The 24009-nt window shown below is 31.0% G+C and overlaps 1 protein-coding gene across 1 annotated transcript; it reads right to left on the bottom strand.

Moving 5' to 3' along the window:
• Positions 1-2552: 2552 nt before the first annotated feature.
• On the bottom strand, positions 2553-23588 carry LOC134701803 (uncharacterized). The gene is made up of 2 exons (XM_063562923.1): positions 23210-23588; positions 2553-3186 (listed from the first exon to the last, which is right to left on the bottom strand). Exons 1-2 carry the CDS (start codon positions 23384-23386, stop codon positions 3052-3054), a joined length of 312 nt encoding a protein of 103 aa, XP_063418993.1. The 5' UTR covers positions 23387-23588; the 3' UTR covers positions 2553-3051.
• Between the last annotated feature and the right edge of the window lie 421 nt (positions 23589-24009).

The following is a 24009-nucleotide window of genomic DNA, read 5'->3' as shown; positions in this document are numbered from 1 at the left end:
GTGCAAATGTTCTTTGTTATTTATATAAGTCTTATTTGTTTGCGTATAATTAAACTCATCATAGATACAATTGAGAAAGGAAATGGTGAATATGTCAAAGCGACAACCACCCGACCATAGAGCAAACAACAGCCGAAGGCAACCAATGGGTCTTCAATGTAGATACCAGGACTACATTTTGTATATACGCCAGACGCACGTTTCGTCTACAAAAGACTCATCAGTGCCACTCGAATCCAAAAAAAGTACGTCATTTCTTGTTTGTTCACATCATTCCTCGATTTATTGTATACATTATTATTGTTCTATCCAAACTCCTGTTTCAGTTTTTGTTTACCTTACTCATTTTTAGAGTTCAGCTTTTAATTTTCTATTTGCTAAGGCTGTTCTGTTATCTGCCGTTGTGTCGAATTGTTGAAAAGAGTATATTGAGGCAACGCTCCATAAAAGACAAAACTCAGATTTCTTACAGATTTAACAGAAAAAAACAATGATGAATAAGAAAAATGCACAAGTAATGCTTATTAGAGTAAAATAGTCTACAGAGAATTAACACTAACACATTAGCATAAATTGAGATTCATAATATGTGTTTATGAAACTTGCAATAATCATTCTATCACATTTGTATCAATGACTTACCATTTAGAACACAAATACATAGTATTCACTTTTGTTAACATACCTATTTGGTGCAGCTTTTATCTGAACCACTAACTGCTGAAGCGAAATGTTTAACATTTCAATAATCTCCAAAAACAAACAACCTAAACCCTGTAATAACTAAAGTTATGATGAGAAACATCAGTAATTCTGTTTTATTCTAAAATTCAATAGTACATGTTTGACTTAAACAATCGTGAAAAGATGCCACATGTATCATTTTTGTCTATTCTATGATTCATCGAGTGACGACATCTAGAGATAGAGTGATATTATTGGATAACTTGTTTCACCCTTTATTTAATTAGAGGTAAGTTTGAAACTGAATTGTCAACAAAAGTTAGATAAGGTCGATAAATTAAATATAACTTGTGTTTCACAGATAACAAAGGATATGTTCCGAGTGTCTTTATCACAATCCCGTTCTTAATTCCCCGAATAGGACCCGCCGATTGAGACTAATCACAGGATTTTTAATGACATGAACAACTAGATGGTTGCAACATATGATGCAGGATATGAAGATCCTTCCTGAAACCTGAGATCAGCTCCAGCTTTTGGTTGGGGTCAAGTTGTACAAGTTGTTCAGTCGTTATTTTATATATGCCGTGTTTTACCCAAATGAAGGTAACAGTTCATTTTTGTCATTTAGTGTAATTGTGACGTTGAAATCATGGTTTCTTTTGTGCGTTTGATCTATCACTGGGTGATGCAACTGATGATGGACGTTTCATAACGGCGTTATTATTTGCAAATTAGTTTACACTTTTGTTACATGAAATTTGATTGATGCGATCCTTTAATGTAAAGTTTAGAATTTATAAAATGTCGGATCGTTCGAAAAACTAAGATAATCTCAATTCATCGGCATGTTTTTATTAGCAATCTTCAAGTTTATATGTGATTTTGCCGACCTTTTTACAGAATGGAAATAAACACAGTTGATGTCATAGTTCAAAGCAATGATTATTCATGAAAAATGAAGATAAATATCACAGTAATAAATTACGGTACCAATTTTCTTGCACCAGATGCGCATTTCGACAATACATGTCTCTTCAGTGATGCTCGTGGCCAAAATATTTGCAATCCAAAGCTTATATAAAAGATAAAAAGCTATAATCCAAAAGGTCCAAAAAGTATAGCCAAATCCGTGAAAGGAATCAGAGCTTTGTATGAGGGAGATACATAACTTAATTTATAATAATTTCTAACATTTTGTAACAGCAAATTTAAATAACACAAAATATCCGTATTTTCAACCATAAAACGAAGAATAGTATTACGTGTTTTGCCAGAGAAACAATTAACAAACTAGCACTTATCTACAAAAGTGTTTCAAACCAACTCTATGGCGTCTTCAACGCTTGCATAATTTGTCATTGGCAATTTTTGGATAACTGGTTTCTAGAGTTAACGTTGATAGTGCACATTCCTTAAGAAGAATACAAAGATGTTGCATGATTGTTAATGAAACAACCACCAGATTTAAAAGAAGTGAATGTATGTAATAAAAGGCAACCTTAAAGCTTATTTTGTTTTACATTATCTTTTGTTTTTCCGTTTTCTCTTATTTTCTGTGTTATTGATTCTCGTATTTCTAAAGATAACTTTTACAATTTGTATTTTTGTTGGCATTTATGATGATTTCGTCTGTTTAAAAAATATCTTTACTAATGCATTTTATTATTATTGGATTTTGCTTCTTTAGAATTAAGTTTTGATTCCATAAGTGTACTATTACGTATTGAAATTTCAAAATCTAGTTCATTTGGTTTTAAATTCTATTCTCTAGTTTAGTCTTTTGTTCTTTTATTTGATATATATTGTTGCTGTAGATTAAGAATTTGTTTTTTTTTATAAAGTGTTTTTTTTTCAATGAAAAGACATTCGTGAATAGTATTTTATAGTACATCAAAACAAAAATCAATATGAGAAGAAAAATACTAAAGAAGGATATCTGTTATCCAAAATATTTATAGATACACCTTCAGCTAATGTTAATTTTGGAATGAATTGATAAGATATTGCAATATGCTGAACGTAAGAACAATACAGAGAATTATACCTTAAAACTAATAAAAAAAACCTTCAAACGAAACTGATATATCATCAATCACATCCTTTTACCTTAAAGATATTTGAGCTTATTCATATACATGATAAAAAGGCGTATTGTCATTCTTTAAAGATGAACTTATTTCAAAAGAACATGAAACCTTGACATAAATAGATAATATTAAGAAATAATGAATGATTACTGAAATACAGATATCAACAATTTTCTAACTGTTTAACGAGTGAATACCACTAAGTTGTAATGAAATCATAAATAAATACAATGAGTTTGAGCAAGAGTCCTGTGTTCCCTTAGAAAACACTCGATGTCTATCCTGATCGCATTCGCACAGATATACAGAATCCCCTTGATCTTGAACAGACGTTTCTTCTCCCTGGAGGACAGTGTCCACCACAACCTCCGTACCCGTTCCCACATCGCTGAAATGATCTTTGACATAAATGCTGAAAATATAGAAAATAATGATTAATATGTAATATTTCAGAAACAAAAGCTTTGCTGAGAGTAAGAATCTTTGGACGCGCGAGATTTTCTTTGTCTGTGATAATTTCTGATTACCAAAACTATTGACAATTTTAATCCGATAAGAGAGAAAAAAGGGACAGCTGATACTGTGTGTTCCCTAATTGTCAAAGGTACCAATTTTCATGGATCGAGGAAAATTTGTGTTTTTAGGATATTGTTTTGTGGTTTAAAAGGTCTGCATAAAAGCCTATACATATTTTTGTTACTTCATTGAACATTTAAATTCGTGGTTCACACTGTTACATCGAAATCAATAAAAAATAGTATCCCATCAAAAATAATGAATTCATTGTAGTAGTGCTGATGAAATTCTCTTAAAATTGAAATTGGAAACTCGGAGGATTAAAAGATATTCTAAAAGGTATATGTCTATCGGAAAAGGAAACTCAACTGTTGGAAAATGTATGTAGCCTTGTTCGATCATCAATCGAGAAAAAACTCAAAACAACACAGCAAATTAAAAATAAAAGCTAAACGTTTCTTGCAGCTAATATTCTTACTTAATAAATTTACATAGTTGTGCGATATTTCGACTGACAATCAGATAGTTGTTATTATTTAGTTGTTTTAATTTCACCGTTACACACATATTTGTCACAACCAAAACAAAATCATATCCAAAATGAATTATGATGACGATCTATAATACTATCATGTTATCAAATTTCCACTGTTAACAAAAATGTGACTAAACATCAAAATGAAATGTATTTGCATGTTGTTACCCTTCTTGATGATATTCTATGCCTCTGACCACGCTTATGACACTTTGTCATGTGGAGGCAGGTCAGGATACAACTGAGGTTACACATTTTTAATAACCTTTCTTCAAACGAAATTCGAATAATCGCCATGTCTTGGATATTTTTTTTTTTCATTTTCATTTGACTTATTTCTTTAGAATGTTCTTTAGCTTTTAAAATATTTCTTTGAACAATTGTGGCCAACAAGTTTCATCACAATTAAAAAAAAATCATATTTTCTTAAAACTGAACAGTTAACAAATCGGAAAGTATGAGAAGGAAAATGTTTCGTTCGAAATTGTTATCACATTTGAAATATAATTAAAAAGTTCTAATAAATGAATATTTCATTGTCTAATTTGACACTAATGCTCTTCAACTTTGTACTTGTATGGCTTTATAAATATTTTGATTTGAGCGTCACTGATGAGTCTTTTGTAGACGAAAGGGGTGTCTAGCGTACTAAATTATAATCCTGGTTCATTTGATAACTATTGACCATAGACGCTCCATTCAACAATTAGCTGCGTTATGTTTTTGAGATACCGTGAGAAAAATAGTTTAATAAAACTAAATCTATATGAGGAAATATTTACTGATGATCTACCTAAGTATATGAGTTTGGTAAATGCAATTCTCAATAGTGATCAAGCAAATTATTCATAATTGTTTAAAGTATTGTATATAAACGTCTAAACTGTGATAAAATTACGACAGACATTCTCCATTGGAATGACTTTCCTGTACAGATCTTACACCATTAACTTTATATACTCGTCAAAAATTATGCTCAACAATGTCTACAAATCTGCGTAAGCATATTTTAGTTTTCCCCTTGCACCCTCGTTTCTAAGACATTGTGAAAATACCGCCTGCAATTTATCCAGCAATCGAGACCCTCCAACTGGTCTATATAAAAAGTGTATCTTTTGTTCGTCCAGTATTGTATTTTGTTGCCGGCTGTAACTTGGACTTCAACATGGCTGGCTTCTATCAAGACATTATGACAACACCGCCTTCAGTATATCCAGCGACCTAGACCATTCCACCTAGTCTATATAAAAAGGCAATATTTTGTTCGTCCAGTAATACATTTTGTTTGTCCAGTAATGCATTTTCTTGCCGGCTGTAACTTGGACTTCAACATGGCTCGCTTCTATCAAGACATTATGACAACACCGCCTTCAGTATATCCAGCGACCTAGACCACTCCACTTAGTCTATATAAAAAGTTAATATTTTGTTCGTCCAGTATTGCATTTTCCTGTCGGCTTTATCTTGGGTTTCAACACGGCTCGCTTCTATCAAGACATTGTGACAACACCGCCTTCAGTATATCCAGCGACCTAGACCACTCCACCTAGTCTATATAAAATGTGTATCTTTTGTTCGTCCAGTATTGCATTTTCTTGCCGGCTGTAACTTGGACTTCAACATGGCTCGTTTCTATCAAGACACTATGACAACACCGCCTTCAGTATATCCAGCGACCTAGACCACTCCACCTTGTCTATATAAAAAGGGAATATTTTGTTCGTCCAGTAATGCATTTTCTTGTCGGATTTATCTTGGGTTTCAACACGGCTCGATTCTATCAAGACATTATGACAACACCGCCTTCAGTATATCCAGCGACCTAGACCACTCCACTTAGTCTATATAAAAAGTGAATATTTTATTCGTTCAGTAATGCATTTTCTTGTCGGATTTATCTTGGGTTTCAACACGGCTCGCTTCTGTCAAGACATTATGACAACACCGCCTGTAATATATCCAGCGACCTAGACCACTCCAACTAGTCTAAATAAAAAGTGTATATTTTGTTCGTCCAGTAATGCATTATCTTGTGTATATTTTGTGTGTCCAGTAATGCATTTTCTTGTCGGCTTTAACTTTAGTTTTTACATGGCTCGCTTCTATCAAGACATTATGGCAACGTCGCCTGCAATATATCCAGCGACCTAGACGACTCCAACTAGTCTTTATACAAAGTGAATGTTTTGTTCGTCTAGTAATGCATTTTCTTGTTGGCTCTATCGTGGGTTTCGACACGATGCATAGTGCCGGTTAGATTGTGTATCTTGCAGATCGAAGTCATCTTTATTGAAAACACATTTTGAAAAATAATTTTAAACAGGTATTTATGTGTGGAGTACTTTTTTGAATTTCTAATATATATTGATCTTTTTGTGTTTGAAATTAATTCTTATTGACTTCTCATGTTATACACATCTGCACGAATTTTGATTTTATTCACCATTTTAGAACACACGCACGTCATTTTGCTATATAAAACTTAAGGTCATCAAAATAGACCTTCCAAATTATTAAAAAATATAATACTAGTTCTCTTGACATAGATAGGCGACATGCATCATTTAGATAATACAAATATTCTATTCCTACCGACTTAGTACTTACTGTAATTTGATAACAAGATGAAAGACAGAACATTATGCCTGTTGAGGTAAACCAGTGGTAAATATATTTTTCTGACCTATCCTATGCAATATCTATTATTTAACGTTAATGATTAAGGTTGTTATATCAAAATTAGACGATACCTAATGCTTTAATTATAATTTGCAAATAACACCTTTTGAAATCATATAGTAATAATTCATTCATAAAGATTTCGAGGGATACATATTGTAAAAATAAATTCTCATGTTAAACCTTATAAAAACATGAACTAACAGTAAACGCTAATATTTTTTTTTATAGAAACCTGACACAGTATATTAAAAATTCTATTGTCTATTCTAATAAATGACTGTTTGCTAGAAATCTTCAATAGGTTTAAAGCAAGCTACACAAACAGAAAAAGCATTTTAAGTGTAATCAACCTAGATGTCCTTACTATTTTTAAATCGATATGAAATGATATGGCACTATCGCAAATGAGAGAACCATCCACTCACGAACACATGATAAAAATATATAATGATTAAATTGCATTCAACCGTGAGCACAATAAATACCATATATTACTCAATTTATTTCACTTGACTGGGCGGAGTTTAACCGGTTCGCTCATAATAAACCAGTCCATCTATAGTTAGGGGTTTAAGGATAAACTCAAAAATGAAGTGTCCAGTCATTGTTTTGTAAATTTCTTTGATGGCACTGATAGGTGATTAGAAATCAGTAATAATTATAACGGTTATCATCCTTATCACACACATCTTCAAATAGACTGTCCTTATGCAAATAAAAACGTAAGCTCCACCCGATCAGTTGAAATAACATTGGTAATAGTAAAACGTTAAACGGTACGACAGACAGCCAATTAAGGCAAACCCTAAACTAAAGTTGTAATACCACCATGGTGTTGCCTCTATTGGTCTGTTTAAAATTTGCACTTCTTATTGCAGAATTCATCTTTGTTTCACATAAAAAAATAATTGACACAAAAAATGGGTTTATCCTGCCCATTAGTATTGACAAAATTTTACATAACATGTCATTGCGTATAAAAAAATAACCCTCACTGGAAATCAAATGTCCACCCCTTGTTTTTCTTCTACAATCTTTAGAAAGAATGTAACTTCGAGGTTTGTTTTACAAAATATTCTATAGAAACTGAACATACACATATGATGGATCTTTGAAACACCAGATACCAGAGGGATATTAAAACTCATATATCAAAAACAAACTGACAACGCCATGGCTAAAAACGAAAGAAGACAAACAGACAAATGATATTACACAAAACACAACATAGAAAAACTTCGGGTAATATCATGTGCTCCGAAAGGGTAAGCAAATCCTGCAACACATGTGGCACCATATGTAACAACTTTATTCAAACCAGTTCATTTTACACGATGATAGGGTCTCCACAAAGTACATGACCACGGGAACATTTGTGTATAGGGACGATGTACTAGAATTATTGCAATGTTTGGATTTTACATATCAGCAGCTAATTCAGTTATCTAGTATTCTGTTGTAGTTAAACATCTTTGATTCAAAAGGGTTTGTGTAGGTATAATAAGTGATGGGTGCAGTGTATCTTGGATGTTGGAAGAGTATTGTTTTCTGGATAGATTTTGTGAGGGAAAATATTGCTAATATTGATGTGGCCTCCAAACCCTTATTAGCAAATTCTACATAAAAACGTACATTTTTTATTATCTTTGGAAGCATTTCGCTGGTGTGTATAGGCTATGGTTTACAATATCAATTGCATCCAATCTGTACTTAGCAGAACTAGTATCAATAAATAAGTGATCGGTACCTCTCGAAAACGTGAAAGGAGTTTTCATAACTGTATGGAAAAAGAGTTTTGTTCGAAACTACTAAATTCACAGAGGACAACTTTATCATATATAAATCCTAGTTAATCTGTAGGTAGTAAGTGTGTTCGATGAACGGGACTTCAATGCGTCAATCAGAGGCTTTAGATAATTCAACTTGGTGATTTCGCTACTCCCAGGATTAGAAATAATACCAAAAGTGGAATGGGTTCTTCTTAAGGAATAGCTGATTCTTATTCTGAAATCAAGAAATCTTCTCTTTATATGGTGAATTAGTTATTTAATATGAGATCATTTTATGAATTATAGATTTTCTCTATTATCCTGACCTATATAGAAACAATTCTTGGTTGACTTGTTTGGTGTTGTCAATCTAAACAAAAAGTGCAATTAAAACTAACATAACGAAAGCAAAAAAACTCATATGTTGTCTTATAACATGGGTAAAAGATTAGCAAGTACTCATCAAATGAATAATATTTCATTCTACCTCATGTTTTTACAAAACAAGCTACAAATCTATCAATTATAAGCCATTGTATCTCAAGAGTAAAACATATCATAAAAATGTTGTAAGCATGTCATTATTAAAGTATATTAAAGTTCATGTCACGAAAACAAACCAGGATAACATTATATAAATTTGATTGTACAATTTATATTTTCCTTAACGTATTGTCTACAATCCATATTTAGAAACTAAAAAGGAAGATTATACCAATACTTATGAGTTAAGAATCAATTCATACTGACAGAAATGTTAACTTTAAATATAAATTGATACATAAACCGAAATATTTTTATTAACAAATTGTATCATTTTCTTGCATATTAAAAATAAATTTTTATAGTATATAAGTCTTACTGACTTTGAGTCTAATACTTATTCAAGGAAACAAGGAAAGTAAATTTATAAGTAACACTTGGATTTTTCTATTATATTGGTCATGTGTATTTATATCATAATTAAAGTTTTTAAAACGACGAAGTCAATTCTTTATATTTTCCGCAGTTGTTCACCATAAATCTAAATGGTATTTCAGACAGCACAGAATGTATGCTGCTTGTACGTCTCTAATATTCAAGAAACCTCACGACCCGTTTATGTACAAAACAATAAGGGATAAACAAATATGATTTCCTTTGAATAACGGTATTCTATTTTTACGATTTTGATTTTGTTGTTATCTGTATAAACATTGAGTTTGTTATCAATCAATTAAAACACACCTAAATATTATTGTTAAACATTTTTTATGGTCCTACAAGTTGTCAAGTTCTATATTTTGGCACTGCTCATGTTTTTCCATGACTTTTGAGGATTTCTTTACACTAAATAAATTTGATAATGAACTTGTAATGATTGATATTTAAATCTTAAGTTTAATTAATTCAAATCGGGTCAATTTACGAAATGTTATTTTTGTGTAGTACTTTTTTGTTTTTCGCAAATGTTGCATTTCAATCAATCGATTAATGTGAAATTCTTGATTTCGCTCTTTGCTCTAATATTGAAATAAGATATTATCTAACAGACGGATTGCGAAATCACTCTAATATTAAGAATGAAAATCATCTGAAACCGAAATAAAGTAATAAAGTTAGTCAAAATGACTATCTATTCCTAGGTAACGATAGAGATGCCGGTAAATCAATATACTCTTCAATTATTAGAAATAAATATTCAGAGTATAATACTGTAAAAAAAAAAAAAAATGGTGATCTTTTCAGTTCTCCCGTGTTGAACCTTATAACCTGCAGACAAAATGTTCAGAAAAGGTTGATCATTCTCAATTAATGAAGAAGTACCTTTAAATAGATTTAATGTTGCAGAGGAAAAATGTGATAAAAGGTGGGATACCACCAAATCAAAACGAAAGTAGGTCGAAAAAAATCTTCCCTTGAATTTTACAGTTGTAAGTTATTAATCCTACATTGTATTGCAGTAAAACCATTTCTGTGTCATAAACGTATATCTTGGGTATTTCAAAACACAATTATTTTTTATTTGGGATTTCTATAGAATATTTTGTAATCTTGAGGTTACATGGTGACTAAACCTTGTATACAGGGGGAATAAGGGGAGAAATTTGATTGGTTAACTTCCAATGATGGTTATATATGCAATGAAATGTTATATGAAATTTTTGCTATAGTACTGGACAGAATAAAACTTTACTCATGCCAAGTATTTCTTTTTTTGAAACAAAGATAAATTCTGCACATTTTTTTTGGAAAAGTGCAAATTTAACAAAGACTAATAGGGGGAATCAATGGTGGTATTACACCTAATAATGGAAGCTGTACATGCACATTTGACCTTGTGAGCAATCTTATGTGTTAAAATGTTTTGCTATTTAAGTGAACTATTATAAAATATGAAATATTCTGAGTGGATGGAGTCTCCAAAACACATTTTATGAGAAAATTGTCTTGAAATAAGACTCTACCATGAATATTCAGTTGAGAGAACAAGCCATAATAGTGTTTTCTTTTTGGGAGGGGGGGGGGGGGGTTCTCTTATATTCTGCTATGATAGAACGTGGCATAGGAAATACTTAAATGAATATATTGTTATGAGAAGATGAAATTACTTTTAATGCTGTAATGACAAATATTAATCACTAAAAGAGAAGCCTTTTATGTCCCGCTCTGAAACGCGGCGTAATTTAATTTTTACATAATGACTTATTGAAACCTCCTTGGAGACAGTAAACTTTTATATGGATTGTTCATTCCTCTTAAATACTTCAATTACTCATTTCTTATAACATTTCTACCCTAAATAAGTGAAAGTTACCCCATTATTTTTATTTGTTGGACTGAAAAGCTGAAAAGAGGAAAGCAATGATCAAAGAGGGGCGAAAGATACGAGACAGACATTCAAACTTAACTTGGTGTGTACTTTTCTTCTTTCCTGCAGAAGGTTCCAAAATCGATAAAGTTTTGAAAGAGCTTGTAGAACCTTCACATGATAAATAATTGAAGAGAACTGTATTGTGTGACTATGACAATATAGGGAAATGTGATACATGTATCAGACAGCAATATATAATTTAAACTTTATTGTTGGTTGGACAAAATAAGGTGACACAAAAGAGTTTGCCGATTTTATAATCTCCAGCTCAGATGGAAAATATATCAAAATCAAACCTAGTTAAGTTATTAACTTTTAAAAACATAAATGCATGTCATTCTCATTTATCTAAGACTTGCGAATTTTGTCGTGGTCTTTAAACACTATGAACCAATACTGACATTTGAAATTTGCTAAACCTTCCACTAATGAACATATGTATTCCAGTCAAGGGTCAGAACTTTGTAGTAACGTTCCCAGATTACAAACGTCATTTTAGGTTTCAATTACTGATTAAAGTTACGTAAATGTAATGCTATGTTAGTATATTCTTCATAGAAAAACATATTATATTGCGTCACTTAGATTGGAATTGAATAACCGAAAATGTCTCCATTTTCCAACGAATAAAAGGCTGTTCTATCATAAAACATATCTTTTTAAAAGTTGTAAGTTTTATCTTGAAATTATTAACATTCCTATTAATACACATTTATTTCATAGAAATCGTCATGACATTGTTAAAACGCAATTAAAAATATGTTTTGAAATAATTTTGTTGTCTTCCAAATTCAACGAATAGGGCCAAAACATTAAGTTTTCAATTTTATTGAGGGGTACTACATGGTTATATTAATAAATACATATTTTTTTTATAACTTTCTTTAAAATGTGTTGAGTTTTGACGGACGTTGGTTTTATTATTTAAAAAACAATACATCATTGAAAACTGAAAACATCCCCCTTTTTGTAAAGTCGTACTCGTGTGTTTGAAAATCTCAATTAATGATGGGTTTTTATTTGTTAATAAAAAAATGAATAAGGAAAAAAATAGATTCAAGTTTTCAATCATTCTACTGTAAAAAGGGTAATTAAATTGGAGTCAGATATTCAATTATGTTCCTCCTTGAAAACGACAAGTGAGCTTTGGTCAAGATTTCTGAAAAACTGCACCATATTTACTTTTGACGACAAGAAGAATCTCAAAGTACACAAATTTCCGAATCCAATGATTTATGATAAAGCCGTAAACCATTATTGCCGATTCATATTTCATTAAAATTCCTACTTTGGTTACCAGCTGTTCAAAAGTCATCAATCGAATTACAGAAATCAAATCCATGCTATAAACTAAAACCAAAGGAAACACATCAACTATAAGAGAAAAGCACAGGAAAAACAGAAACAACAAATTGCAACAAAGACCAACAACAACACAAATAGAATCGAACTATTCGATAATTGCCATATTTCTGACTTGGTACCGCACATTTCAAGGGAAAATGGTGGGTTGAACCTGGTGAAATGACATGCAAAACCTCCCGATTTAGGACAATGCTAAAGATATCGATAAAACTCTACGTGATAGAAATACAGCAAAAACAGTGAAACTAAGGCAGTGAGGATAAAAATACTTATATACTTGCAACACAATAAAAAACGACGTTGTTGATACAGTATTTGATTGATAAAAAAATCAAGGGATGACTTGGGTCAAAAACGTAAGGCGACATTAGTTTAGTGATGTTCAAATCTCGTTGAAATTTCAAAGAAGAAAGACATGGTTCGTCAACAGGATAGCGATGTATGATATATATGCATCCACAGTCATGCGAATAAATTCTCATTAAAATTGTCAACAATTGGGAATATGACAAAATTACAGATAAAACGGCTGGTCTGATATCTTAAATCAAAGCCAGTGCATATATATTCCTTTGTGAGTTGAGACACCAACATATCGTATCCGCAACCAATTTCTGATTTGTTACCGGAACACTTATGTGGTGAAGGAGTTGAAACCTTATTTTTTTTCTTCTATAAATTGCATTATTTTTATAAATGTGATGACGAATCGCGTCAGTTCGGAAGCACTAGATGCTTGGATGATGATACAACTAACAAAACACCGACAGAAGTATCGACAGAATAAAACAATTAGCTTTATAAATTATCAGCGGCCATAGCTTAAAATCATAAGAAACCTCAATTCTTTAATTTCTCCACATTTAGAAGAAGTTTAAATATTTTTAATTGCTTCCTTAAAGGAAGCAATTCGCCAACATATTTTCTGTATGCATAGTGACATGAGCGTAACCCTCCTCGTACAAATCCGGTGGTCGAAATACGCATGGATCAGTCATTAAAATGAACAATTCTCTGATTGTACATGTTAAAAACGTGCTAAATACCCATGCCTTTTGTTATTTGTTTACTATAAGGTGACAATCGGTAAACTTCGGCTTCAAAACACGGCATTTAATGAGCAGCCATATTAGTTAAATCATAACAGACCGAGAGAGAATAAAATGACGATTATTCGTTATATTTTCGTAAAAAATGAGAAAATCGTGCACAGAGGACTAAGTTTATGATATATACATGCATTGGTAAAAGAATAGGATGAACATTTTTTTTTCACCACTCACTCGTTTCATATGACTTTAACCAGGTGATGTAAAAATGGTGAAATACAAGACATATCTATATAAATTACAGATAAAGAAAGGATAAGGTGAATGAAGTTAATGTTTGGCAGTTAACGAATTCTAAAATGCAGAAAAATGCAGAGATATTTCAATTATCTCACTGATCAGAGTTTGCTATGAACACATAATATGGAAATGCATTATTTTAGTCTGCCAATCTTGCAAAAGTAATAATGAATTGCTACCGTCCTTATGCCATCAGTCAGGTTTATGATGCCTTTCCGCTTTGGTAACACAGATATTCTATTTCTTCATTATCATGCAAAATACTCATACTTTTTATCCAAATCTTCTGTGAAAAATTTAATTTTATATCTGAAGCGTTCGAACAGTTTTAAAACTTTGGATATTGATGTGTGACGCCTGATGTGAACCTATGACGTCAAACTATTCAGGTGCCGCCGAGAATAAAGTCAAGTGGAATTTCTCAAGAGAGTTTTAAAAAAATGGTTATACAACTTGATATATAGCTGATAATCAATTCCAAAAGCATAATTTGTGTTAGCATCAAGCGATATCTAATTCTCACTCATTCTGAAACCTATATACTTAATTTATGATATGAAATCACTACATGCACTAAATCTATATCATTGTATGTCTAGACGTTTAACTAATCAAATTGAGGAAAATCTAAATGAAGTATATATATTTATGATTAATGAGACAAATAGTGTTGAAGAAACTACCAGCATGAGGGTATAAATAGAATAACCCTTTGACATCCACTTTCATGGAATGAAACAAATTACTTAGTGCAGGTCTGCTGTCATTAGCCCAACCAAAGTTTAAAACTAAAGAATGACTACTTCAACCCAAGTCCAATACAACAGAATGTATCTACCAAAATGAAGTCGAGAACTTTGGTATTTTCTTCATTTTCAAGTTTTTTCCAATCCTTCAAGGTGCGTTTATTATTTCTAGGTTGCATATTTCTACGTATTAGGTTGTTTAAATGTTTTGTGCTGGAGGTTTTTTAAGTGATATTTTCAAATAAATGAATTTTTATCATTTTTGTGTTATCAATTAAAGTCGGCCTTCAGATTTTGCGTGAAACATCGCATGCTAATTCAATAGTTATCAAACGTACCAGAATTATGATTAAGTACGCCAGACGAGCGTTTCGTCTACATAAGACTCATCAGTGACGCTCATATCAAAATATTTATAATGCCAAACAAGTACAAAGTTGAAGCGCATTGAGGATCCAAATCTAAGTCTTTTTCAACATCAATATGATCACATTCAACTTTTCTTTCCTTGGGCCTCGGTGGCCGAGCGAGTGGTCTAGGTAGTAGAAGTACTACATCACTAGCTAGCCTGTGAACAATCTCAATGGACGAGAATTGTCAGCTTTTCTATCGAAGGTCAGAGGTTTTCTCCGGGCACACAAGCTTCCTGTGCAAATAATATCAAGTGAAAAGTCATGTACCTTAACATAACCTTTACTAGAACCAAATTCACACTCTTTTAAAGCTTGATTCGGCAGTATTTCAGATGCACAGTTCAAAAAAAAATGTAATTCAAATGCATTACCTTGATTTTTCAGGGAACTCCTTGCCAACCTCTTGTAATGTTTATATAATTTGTGGCTCTTTCAGACACTTGTAAAAACAAGAAGATCAAAGAATTCATATTAATTAATTTCAAATTCATACTTAGACACTGTTTATTATGAACGGACCCGGGCAAACCTTTCGATCATCCCGAGTAATATATTTCTTTGTAGTAACGGAAGCAATAAAATGTCAACAGGATTTGACAATAAATTAAATAAATACATCTTAACTTATTTAATTGAATGTTAATAACACCAAGTGTATCCTATTTATTTAAATGGATAATGAATTCCGGAATTTTTTTTGAAATTACGTTTTATGAATTGGTTGATCAAGGTATTTGTTTTGTGGTCGTTTAAAAAATTTGTTTCTATTTGTGACATGGGGTGACAATCACTACATAGTAACATATCTTTAGTTTGATTTTCGATGAGAATACAGGACCACTGACCAAATATTCGACCTCCATTCGATAAATAATTTATGACCTTGATCTATGATCTTTGTTATAGTCATTTGCACCCGATGCGCGTAAACACATTGGTTCAATACCATTGGCTAAAGGGTTATTGTTAAAAAAAGATTTCATATATGGGGTTATGCCCCTAAATGAAAACTCAAATTCATGCCGTGTTACAAAGTTGTGCCTTGATCACTCATTTATGTTGCATTATTCATAACGTATGTAATTTTAGATATGTGGCTTCTTGGACTATCCAATATTATGGTTTAGAAAAAAGAATTTACTATCAGAAGTTTAAACGTTGATTCTAAATTTATGAATCAAATTAGCTTTATCCGCCATACATGTAACTTATCATGTAAAGATCTCTAAGAGAGGGAAAAAAAATGGAATATAGCAAAGTGCTCTCGAACAATGAAATTCTACAATTTGGTGTTTCTCAATTATGAAGAATAAATATAAATCATGTTCTTAGTAAGGAATTATCCTAGTGTGCAGACCTACTTTCAATTCAAAATGAAGAGTTTTTTTTATAAATGAGTGACAACTGCCCTGAAGCACATTTACATTAAAAGTTGTATTGTGAAGAAAAAAAATAAGTCGAATTTACTGCTGCAGGTAAATTTGTGCCAATAATGTTATAAAAATAAATAACCTAAATTATTTTACCTAAAAAATAAACAATATAAAATAATCATTTTTAATAATCAGATAAAAAAAAAACCAGAAATTTGATTAAAGTTTAAAACTTTAAAGGCACTTTATTAGAACAATTCCAAGACTTAATAAAATAGTTTTTAAAAGAGAGACTAAAGAATTTGCTGAGGAATAAAATTTGTTGTACACATGTTGTAATTGAAACTTATTTATTAATTGCAACTAATAAAAAAAGATAATATCAAATATCATGAATTTACATTCATACTCACAGTCAAGAAACATATAATTTGTGCTGCTGTGTCACCTTACATCTTGTCTATAACATAATTTTTAACATTTCCCAAATTAAAAGAAAGTCCTTACATCACTAAAACTAGCCCATTAACAAAATATTGCAAAATGAAGTCATGCATCAATTATAAACATTTAATTTTCATCAACAATGAAACAAATTCTTCAATACAACCAATCAAGAGATCATTTGCGCCTTGAGTACTTTATAATACTCTCTGTTTGTAAGAGAATGATAATCCCTTACTTCATGATAAGTACTCGCTAGCGCGCGTACTTAACCATGAAGAAAGGGATTATCACTCTCTTATATATACAAAGAACTCATGTAGTACATTTTCAAAAGACAATAAGCAATACATGCATACATATTAATAGATAGGTGTTTATAAGAAAAGATCAATGTATACTCCCTGAGATTTATAAGATAGGATATATTCTTATACATAGAATTACATATCTTATCTATTTGATTATGATCAATTATCAATTTACTATCTTCATCGGTGGGACTACAGCGTTCTATTTCCTTTTTATCTAAATTTCGTTATTGATTTGAGCGCGACTGATGCTTCTTATGTGGACAAAACGCGCGTTTTATTCCTGATTGTAAGTGTTGCAAAATGACGTGGGTGTTAATATGCTCAATTTTAGATCAAAAACAAGAAAAGAAGACTCACATACATATACGTGTTTTTATTATTTTGTGAAGAAAAATAAACAATTACTCTTTCGATCATCAGTTGAAGTTTTAAATTTAGTGTTTATGTATTGCTTAATCATTTTAAACAGTAAATATTCCAATCCGGAGATATAATAAGCACCAGTCGTTTAAGACAGAGCTTTAAATATTTTTAGTTCCAATGCTCTTAAACTATTTTTGATTTGACCTTCCGGAAATTGATTTAAACGCGACTGATGAGTCTTGCGTAGACAAAACGCACGTTTTTTGTTCCAAATTATAGTAGTCGCAAAATGACGTGGGTGTAATATGCTTAATTGCAGATCAAATGCAAAAAACACAAAATCACAGACATATACGTGCTATTATTTTCTGAAGAAAAATAATAAAAGTTAATCAGAGATGGTTAAAAACATCATATATGTCGTTACAAATAAATGACAGATATTACAGCAAGAATCAAGGAATATTGTCAACAAATGTTTTGCAATGAACAATTGACCTTCCCCCCAAGAAACTGATAAATATATGTTTATATGTATTTTAAATGCGTACATGCGGCCTTCATTTATTGTTGTTTTCAAGACAATTTTGACATAGACTAATCAAGTTCACACGTAACTAGTTATCAAAGGTACCAGGATTATAATTTAGTACGCCAGACGCGTAAGTACGTAGGTACTGAACATACACTCGTATTATTTGAATAATTTCAAGATTTTTGATTGTCATTATGATTACAGATGCATTTTTTACTCCAACATTACACAAAGCCGTGTCATACCATGTCAGGCAATCTTATTAACACTAGAAATAGTATAATCAAATATATATATACATTGCAGTTGTACTTTCTGCATGTTTATGAAGATTCGTCAATGATTGTAAATGCTTGTAAACTCAATATAAATACCAGGATTAAAATCTGGCAAATTAGATGTGAGTTTTGTCTACGAAAGACTCATCAGTGACGATCGTTGCCCCAATTGATGATACATTTTTCATCTTCAAAATCTTAAGACACTGACATATTAAAATTCAATCTTTGGCCATTAAATAGGGAGGTTTAGCATGCCACAAAACCAGGTTCAACACACCAAGTCAGGAAAATTGTCATTGTTATATTATAGTTCGTTTCTGTTGGTGTTACATTTTAACGTTGTGTTTCTTTTGTGTCGTTTGTTTCCTCTTATATTTGAGTGTGAATTCACATTATTATAAGACGTGTCACAGTACTTTTCTATCCCAAGTTCATATATTTAGTTTTGATGTTATATTTGTTATTCTTGTCGGATTTTGTCTAATGCTTAGTTCGTTTCTGTGTGTGTTACATTTTAATATTGTGTCGTCATTTTCTTGTATTTAATGCGTCTCCCTCGGTTTTGGTTTATGACCCATATTTGTTTTTGTCTATCGATTTATGAGTTTTGAACATCGGTATACTACTGTTGCATTTATTTCGGATGTTTTTAACTTTTATTCTTATATTCAGTAGTGTGTAGTATATTTTATATTTATTAATAAAGAGAAATATCTATGGGACCATCAATATGCACACGCCTAATAAGAACACAGATCACCATGTCCATAAATCAAACTGAATATAAATAATAAAAAAGGACATAACTCAAGAAACACAAACTCCATCACAAACCAGATGTTTAAATGGCTATTGATATTAATTCGTATAATCATCATATTCCTACAAGGTTCTTTTATAAAGAAAATTTCATTCATCGTTATATGTCGTAATTATTGTTATAACTATGAAGGAAACTATACTCTGTATCAAATGACTACGGAAGGGAAACCATATAAAACTAATATACAAAAACATATATATTTATAGCATATGAAACTAATATACAAAAAACATATATATTTAAAGAAGACAGATGTGGGAAAGTAGCGAAATTGTTGTTGATTTAATGTACCGTGTGAATTTGATTAGTTTACTAATTTTTACCTTTTTGGTGTTATTTCTTTAGTCAATAATTAAATATATCTTTTATATGTTTCTTTGAAAAACAAATTCTCTTGACAGATTTTAATTTTCAATCGCTTAGGTATGTATTGGATATTACAGGAAAACAAATATTACCCATAGAAATACAAAGTCAAGAAAATAAAAGGAAATAGATGTTTAAGAGATAATGAAAATTTTCTAGTTTCCTTTGAATGCGTACTTTAGGTTTAGACCCATTTACAGTTTTGTTTGTATAATTAACGATAGCAAAGCAAAGTTTATGTTACATAATTTTCATAAGATCAAGATGGCGCTTAAATAAACTCATCATAAATACCAGGACTAGATTTTGTAAATGCGCCAGACGCGCGTTTCGTCTAAAAAAGACTCATCAGTGACGCTCTAATCCACACAATTTTTTTGCCAAATAAAATACGAAGTTGAAGAGCATTGAGGACCAAAATTCCTAAAAGTTTTGCCAAATACAGCTAAGGTAATCTATGCCCGAGGTAGAAAAGCCTTAGTATTTGAAAAATTACAATTTTTTGTAAACAGTTAATTTATAAATATAACCATATCAATGATAATTCATGTCAATACAAAAGTGCTGACTACTGGGCTAAACCAATATTTTTTTTCTCTGGAAAACAACTTTTTATTGATTTAATGAAATAAGCACGATATAAATTTGAAGCAACAAATGCGTTAAAACAGTGTAGAAATTTTTGAAAGTAACAATCATACATTAAAACGATGTAGTGTCATCTTAATATTGAAACAAGAAGCCTTAGAAAATAAATATATATTGAAATGTAAAATTTATATTTATTTTACAAAAGCAATACTTTGTATTACCTTGAACGAAAATTGTTATTATGTATACCTCATCTATTTCGTTAGTTATAATGAACTTTGTTTGATTTTTTTCTTGTTGACTAAATGAACGTTCAAAGTGTGCGCGCGTTATTCAGTGTGCACCACATTTTTTTATGTTATTTCTTCATAGGCAGAACAAATATTACAGTCATTCCTTAAATAACAAAATAATAGATCTCCAAGGGAAATTCAAAACAGAAATTATATATTTGTTTGTTTTTATAGCGATTAAGATAATAACACAATGTAAGACTGTTGTACTCCTATTTTTTGACATTTTTACCTATTATGTCTGTTTGTTTTGTTCGCAAATCGTTTTCAGAATGACAGAATTTGATGCGACTGTCGTACAAGTTAGAGGTTAAGCTGGCTGTAAAACCGTGTTTAATCCACTCTTTTCTACATAGGAAAATGCCTTTACCAAATCAGGTATATGACAGTTGTTATCCATTCGTTTGATGTGTTTAATTTTTTAGTTTTCTACATTTTCCTTTGAGGAAAATGGTAGATTAAAACTAGTTGAATTGCTAGCTTAACTCCTCATTTAAAGAACTCCCAGAAAATTCAAAACGGTGAGTCCTTTAACAAATGAGCAAACACACCAAACAGATGGAAAACAACTGTCATATGCCTGACAAGCTGTTACAAGCTTAACGTATTGTCTTCATATTTGTAAAGTCACGAAAAATGCTTCCACGACAGAAAATTACGAAATCTTCAAATTGAAGCCTATGTACGAAGTATATCCTTCATGCACGTCTTCTCTACTAGACAAAACCCTTTTCAATCTGTAACGATGTCAAATTCGTATTGCCAAATTAATCAAACACCAAATAGTGGATATTATTAATCCATATTTTCCAATTAATTAATAGGATTCTTATATTATAGACATGAATAATCAAAACCTCCTTATTATTTAATAATCATATCTTTGAAACTACAAGCATGAAAGCTTAACCGGTAATTGATGCAATAGACGTTTAGAAACCTAGAGGGTTAAGCATTGCAATACGGAATAAAAAAATTGATATGAATAGATGCTTTTCAAAAAAATTGTCTCTTGCACGTTTTTCTCAAAACACAATCTAGAAATTATAACCCTAGAATTTCACAAATAAACTTTATTCGGTCATCTCGGAAATTTAGATATCAGTATTGAGACAGTATTATAAAATTGAATAAGGTCTATTTAGTGCATAAAAATGTAAAAATGCATCTCTTCAGACTAGATACAGAACTGGTAGAATCCTTAAACATTAGATACTGGACTGAGAGCATCCTTGCAAACTAGAAACTGGACTGGGGGCATCATTGAACACTATAATATTTCTTCTCTTGTAGAAAAAACATGAAGTATGAATACAAAACGATCAGCCTGGTAGCTTTGATTTTGATTTCAGAGCCAGTAGATTAACTTGTCCTTGAAATGTAAAAAAAACCCAACTATAATAGAATAATCTTCATTTGTATGCAGTCCGTTTTTAATAACAGTAAACCATTTCAAAGAACTAGCGCTGCCTCAAATATTCGCAGTTGATTGAGCTCTTCATAATATAATTGCACGCACTACCTATATGTTATAATCTTAAATAAAAATTCGTTTGCATCATTATTTGTAACGTTCAAATCATTGATGGGAACAGACAATGAAACTCCTTGAAGACCTCCAAGACACTTGACGTTCAATCCTTTTGATTGTTTATGATTGCCATGCAACTGTCTACATAACTGTAATTAAACAACAAAAAATGTTCTCCTTTATATAGAAGATCGCATATGGCATAACTGCGACGACCTAACTGCAGTTTTTAATAAATTAATTAGCATTGCGAAAATTTTCCTTAAAACGAGTAAACGCCCAACTTGATTCGTTGGGGGTTTAACTTCAGTCAGGAACGCTCAAAGTTGAATATTTGAAAAACAGTGATGTATAAGAACAACTCAGTGGGAGAGCGATCTGACTCAAAAAGATTTAAGAAAATAGACAAATCAATATTATGTCAACGTTGCCCGAGTTAAAAGTAAAGTCCGATCATCAGATTCGAAAAACTCATTATCTGTTGTATGCTGTTATTTTTGAAACACAAAGTATTGCAAAAAACAAATCGGTAAACAAAAGAATGCGAATCAATCTGTCTATCGGTCGTTTTGAAACATTTTTCGTATTTACTTCACCGATAATATTGCCAAACCTAACATTTAATTTGTCGTATCTGTTTTACCGATTGCATCTTCCTTGTCGATAGTTGGTTATGGGGGTGCGGTAATAGTTGAAAAAGTAGATGAATCTAACTCAATTTGACGTGAAAACATATAATTGTAAACGATTAACTTAAAACAGATTTATATACAGTGATGTACGTCAGTGTTAAAATAAAGGCAACAGTAGAATACCGTTGTTCAAAAGTCAGAAATCATTAAAAAAAGATACTTCAATAAGAGAAATTTCAAATCAAAATAATTTTAAACAACTCATGTTAAACTTCTTGAATGAATTTGTAAATGACAATATGTTTCAATAGTACAACCTAGTGTTATAACATACTTAAAGACCTTTTGAAACATAGTTTAAAATCCATAAATAGGATGTTTACATGTGTAAAATACACGCCATGAATGCAGGTGTTAGAAATCGAATTCCTAAAATAAGTTTATCAACACTATTTGATAATATTGCAAAGTAAATATTGCCTTTGTTTTTCCAAACGTAAAATAACTAGAAAACATAAATAAATATCTACTTAAATGCGTATCTCGTGATAATAATTTAATTTAATAAGTTTTATACTATAATAATCTAAAGAAACAATGATAAAACTATAAGCAGTGATGAGAAATTCATATTGAGATAGTTAATATTACTTGACTTACCATTTTTGGTATACTTAATGTATATCTTTTATTTCTTTGGACTATTTCCTTCTTTAAATGACCAAGTGATTGTCCATTCTTTATAACGCGGCAGTGGAAATTACTTTTGATTGTTAGTAGAAGTATTGCAATAACAATAATGTTAGATCCACATTTAGACAATAAATCTAGTTGCATACTGTTTACGTATCACAGGTAACAGACACAGGTTTTTTTTCTCTAAAAGTCAGAACGATGTAGCCATTTCATAGTATGTAGTAGGTGTTTAGCAATAACGTATGCAAATGTCAATCAGCTGATTCGAAAGAATATACGGAAAAGGTAAAGTATCAATAAGTAAAACATTTCAATGTATAATTGTCACTTTTTGGGGAGGGGTTATGACTTAAACTGTCGCCTGAAAAACTGCAATTGGTTCAGATTATTATTACGTTTTTTTCATACGTATGTTGTCAAATTACAGGTAAATTTCTCACATCCGTCGCGCAGATAAAGGTAAATACAATCAATGTATATGATAAAAACCACTTATTGTAAGATGAGAGGATTTATTGAATATAATGAAGTTAATTTAGATTCATACAAATATAAGAGTCAATCAAGTGAAGGATTAAAACAACAACCATTGTGTGAATGACAAGAATTAGATATTGGGTTTCTTACGAAATCTTGTTACTCAACGTAGGCCTGATTTCTAGGGATAGTGTTGTATTTTTCTTCTTACTTTTATATTTTTTTTTATTCTGCATGGCTTATACCTTTCAGGACTTGAAATTGCTTTCATAAATATTGTCTTGTCT

This window comes from Mytilus trossulus, unplaced genomic scaffold, assembly GCF_036588685.1.
Source record: "Mytilus trossulus isolate FHL-02 unplaced genomic scaffold, PNRI_Mtr1.1.1.hap1 h1tg000343l___fragment_1__unscaffolded, whole genome shotgun sequence".
Classification (NCBI taxonomy): domain Eukaryota; kingdom Metazoa; phylum Mollusca; class Bivalvia; order Mytilida; family Mytilidae; genus Mytilus; species Mytilus trossulus.
Note: the sequence above shows the minus strand (reverse complement) of the source record. Positions and strands in the feature narration are given on the sequence as shown.

Bases quoted from the DNA above. Each gene is read 5' to 3' on its own strand.
- LOC134701803 (XM_063562923.1), bottom strand. From the start codon at position 23,386: ATGCAACTAGATTTATTGTCTAAATGTGGATCTAACATTATTGTTATT. The intron at 3,187-23,209 runs GTAAGTCAAGTA...CTATATTTTCAG, and splicing joins CATTAAGTATACCAAAAATG to CATTTATGTCAAAGATCATT.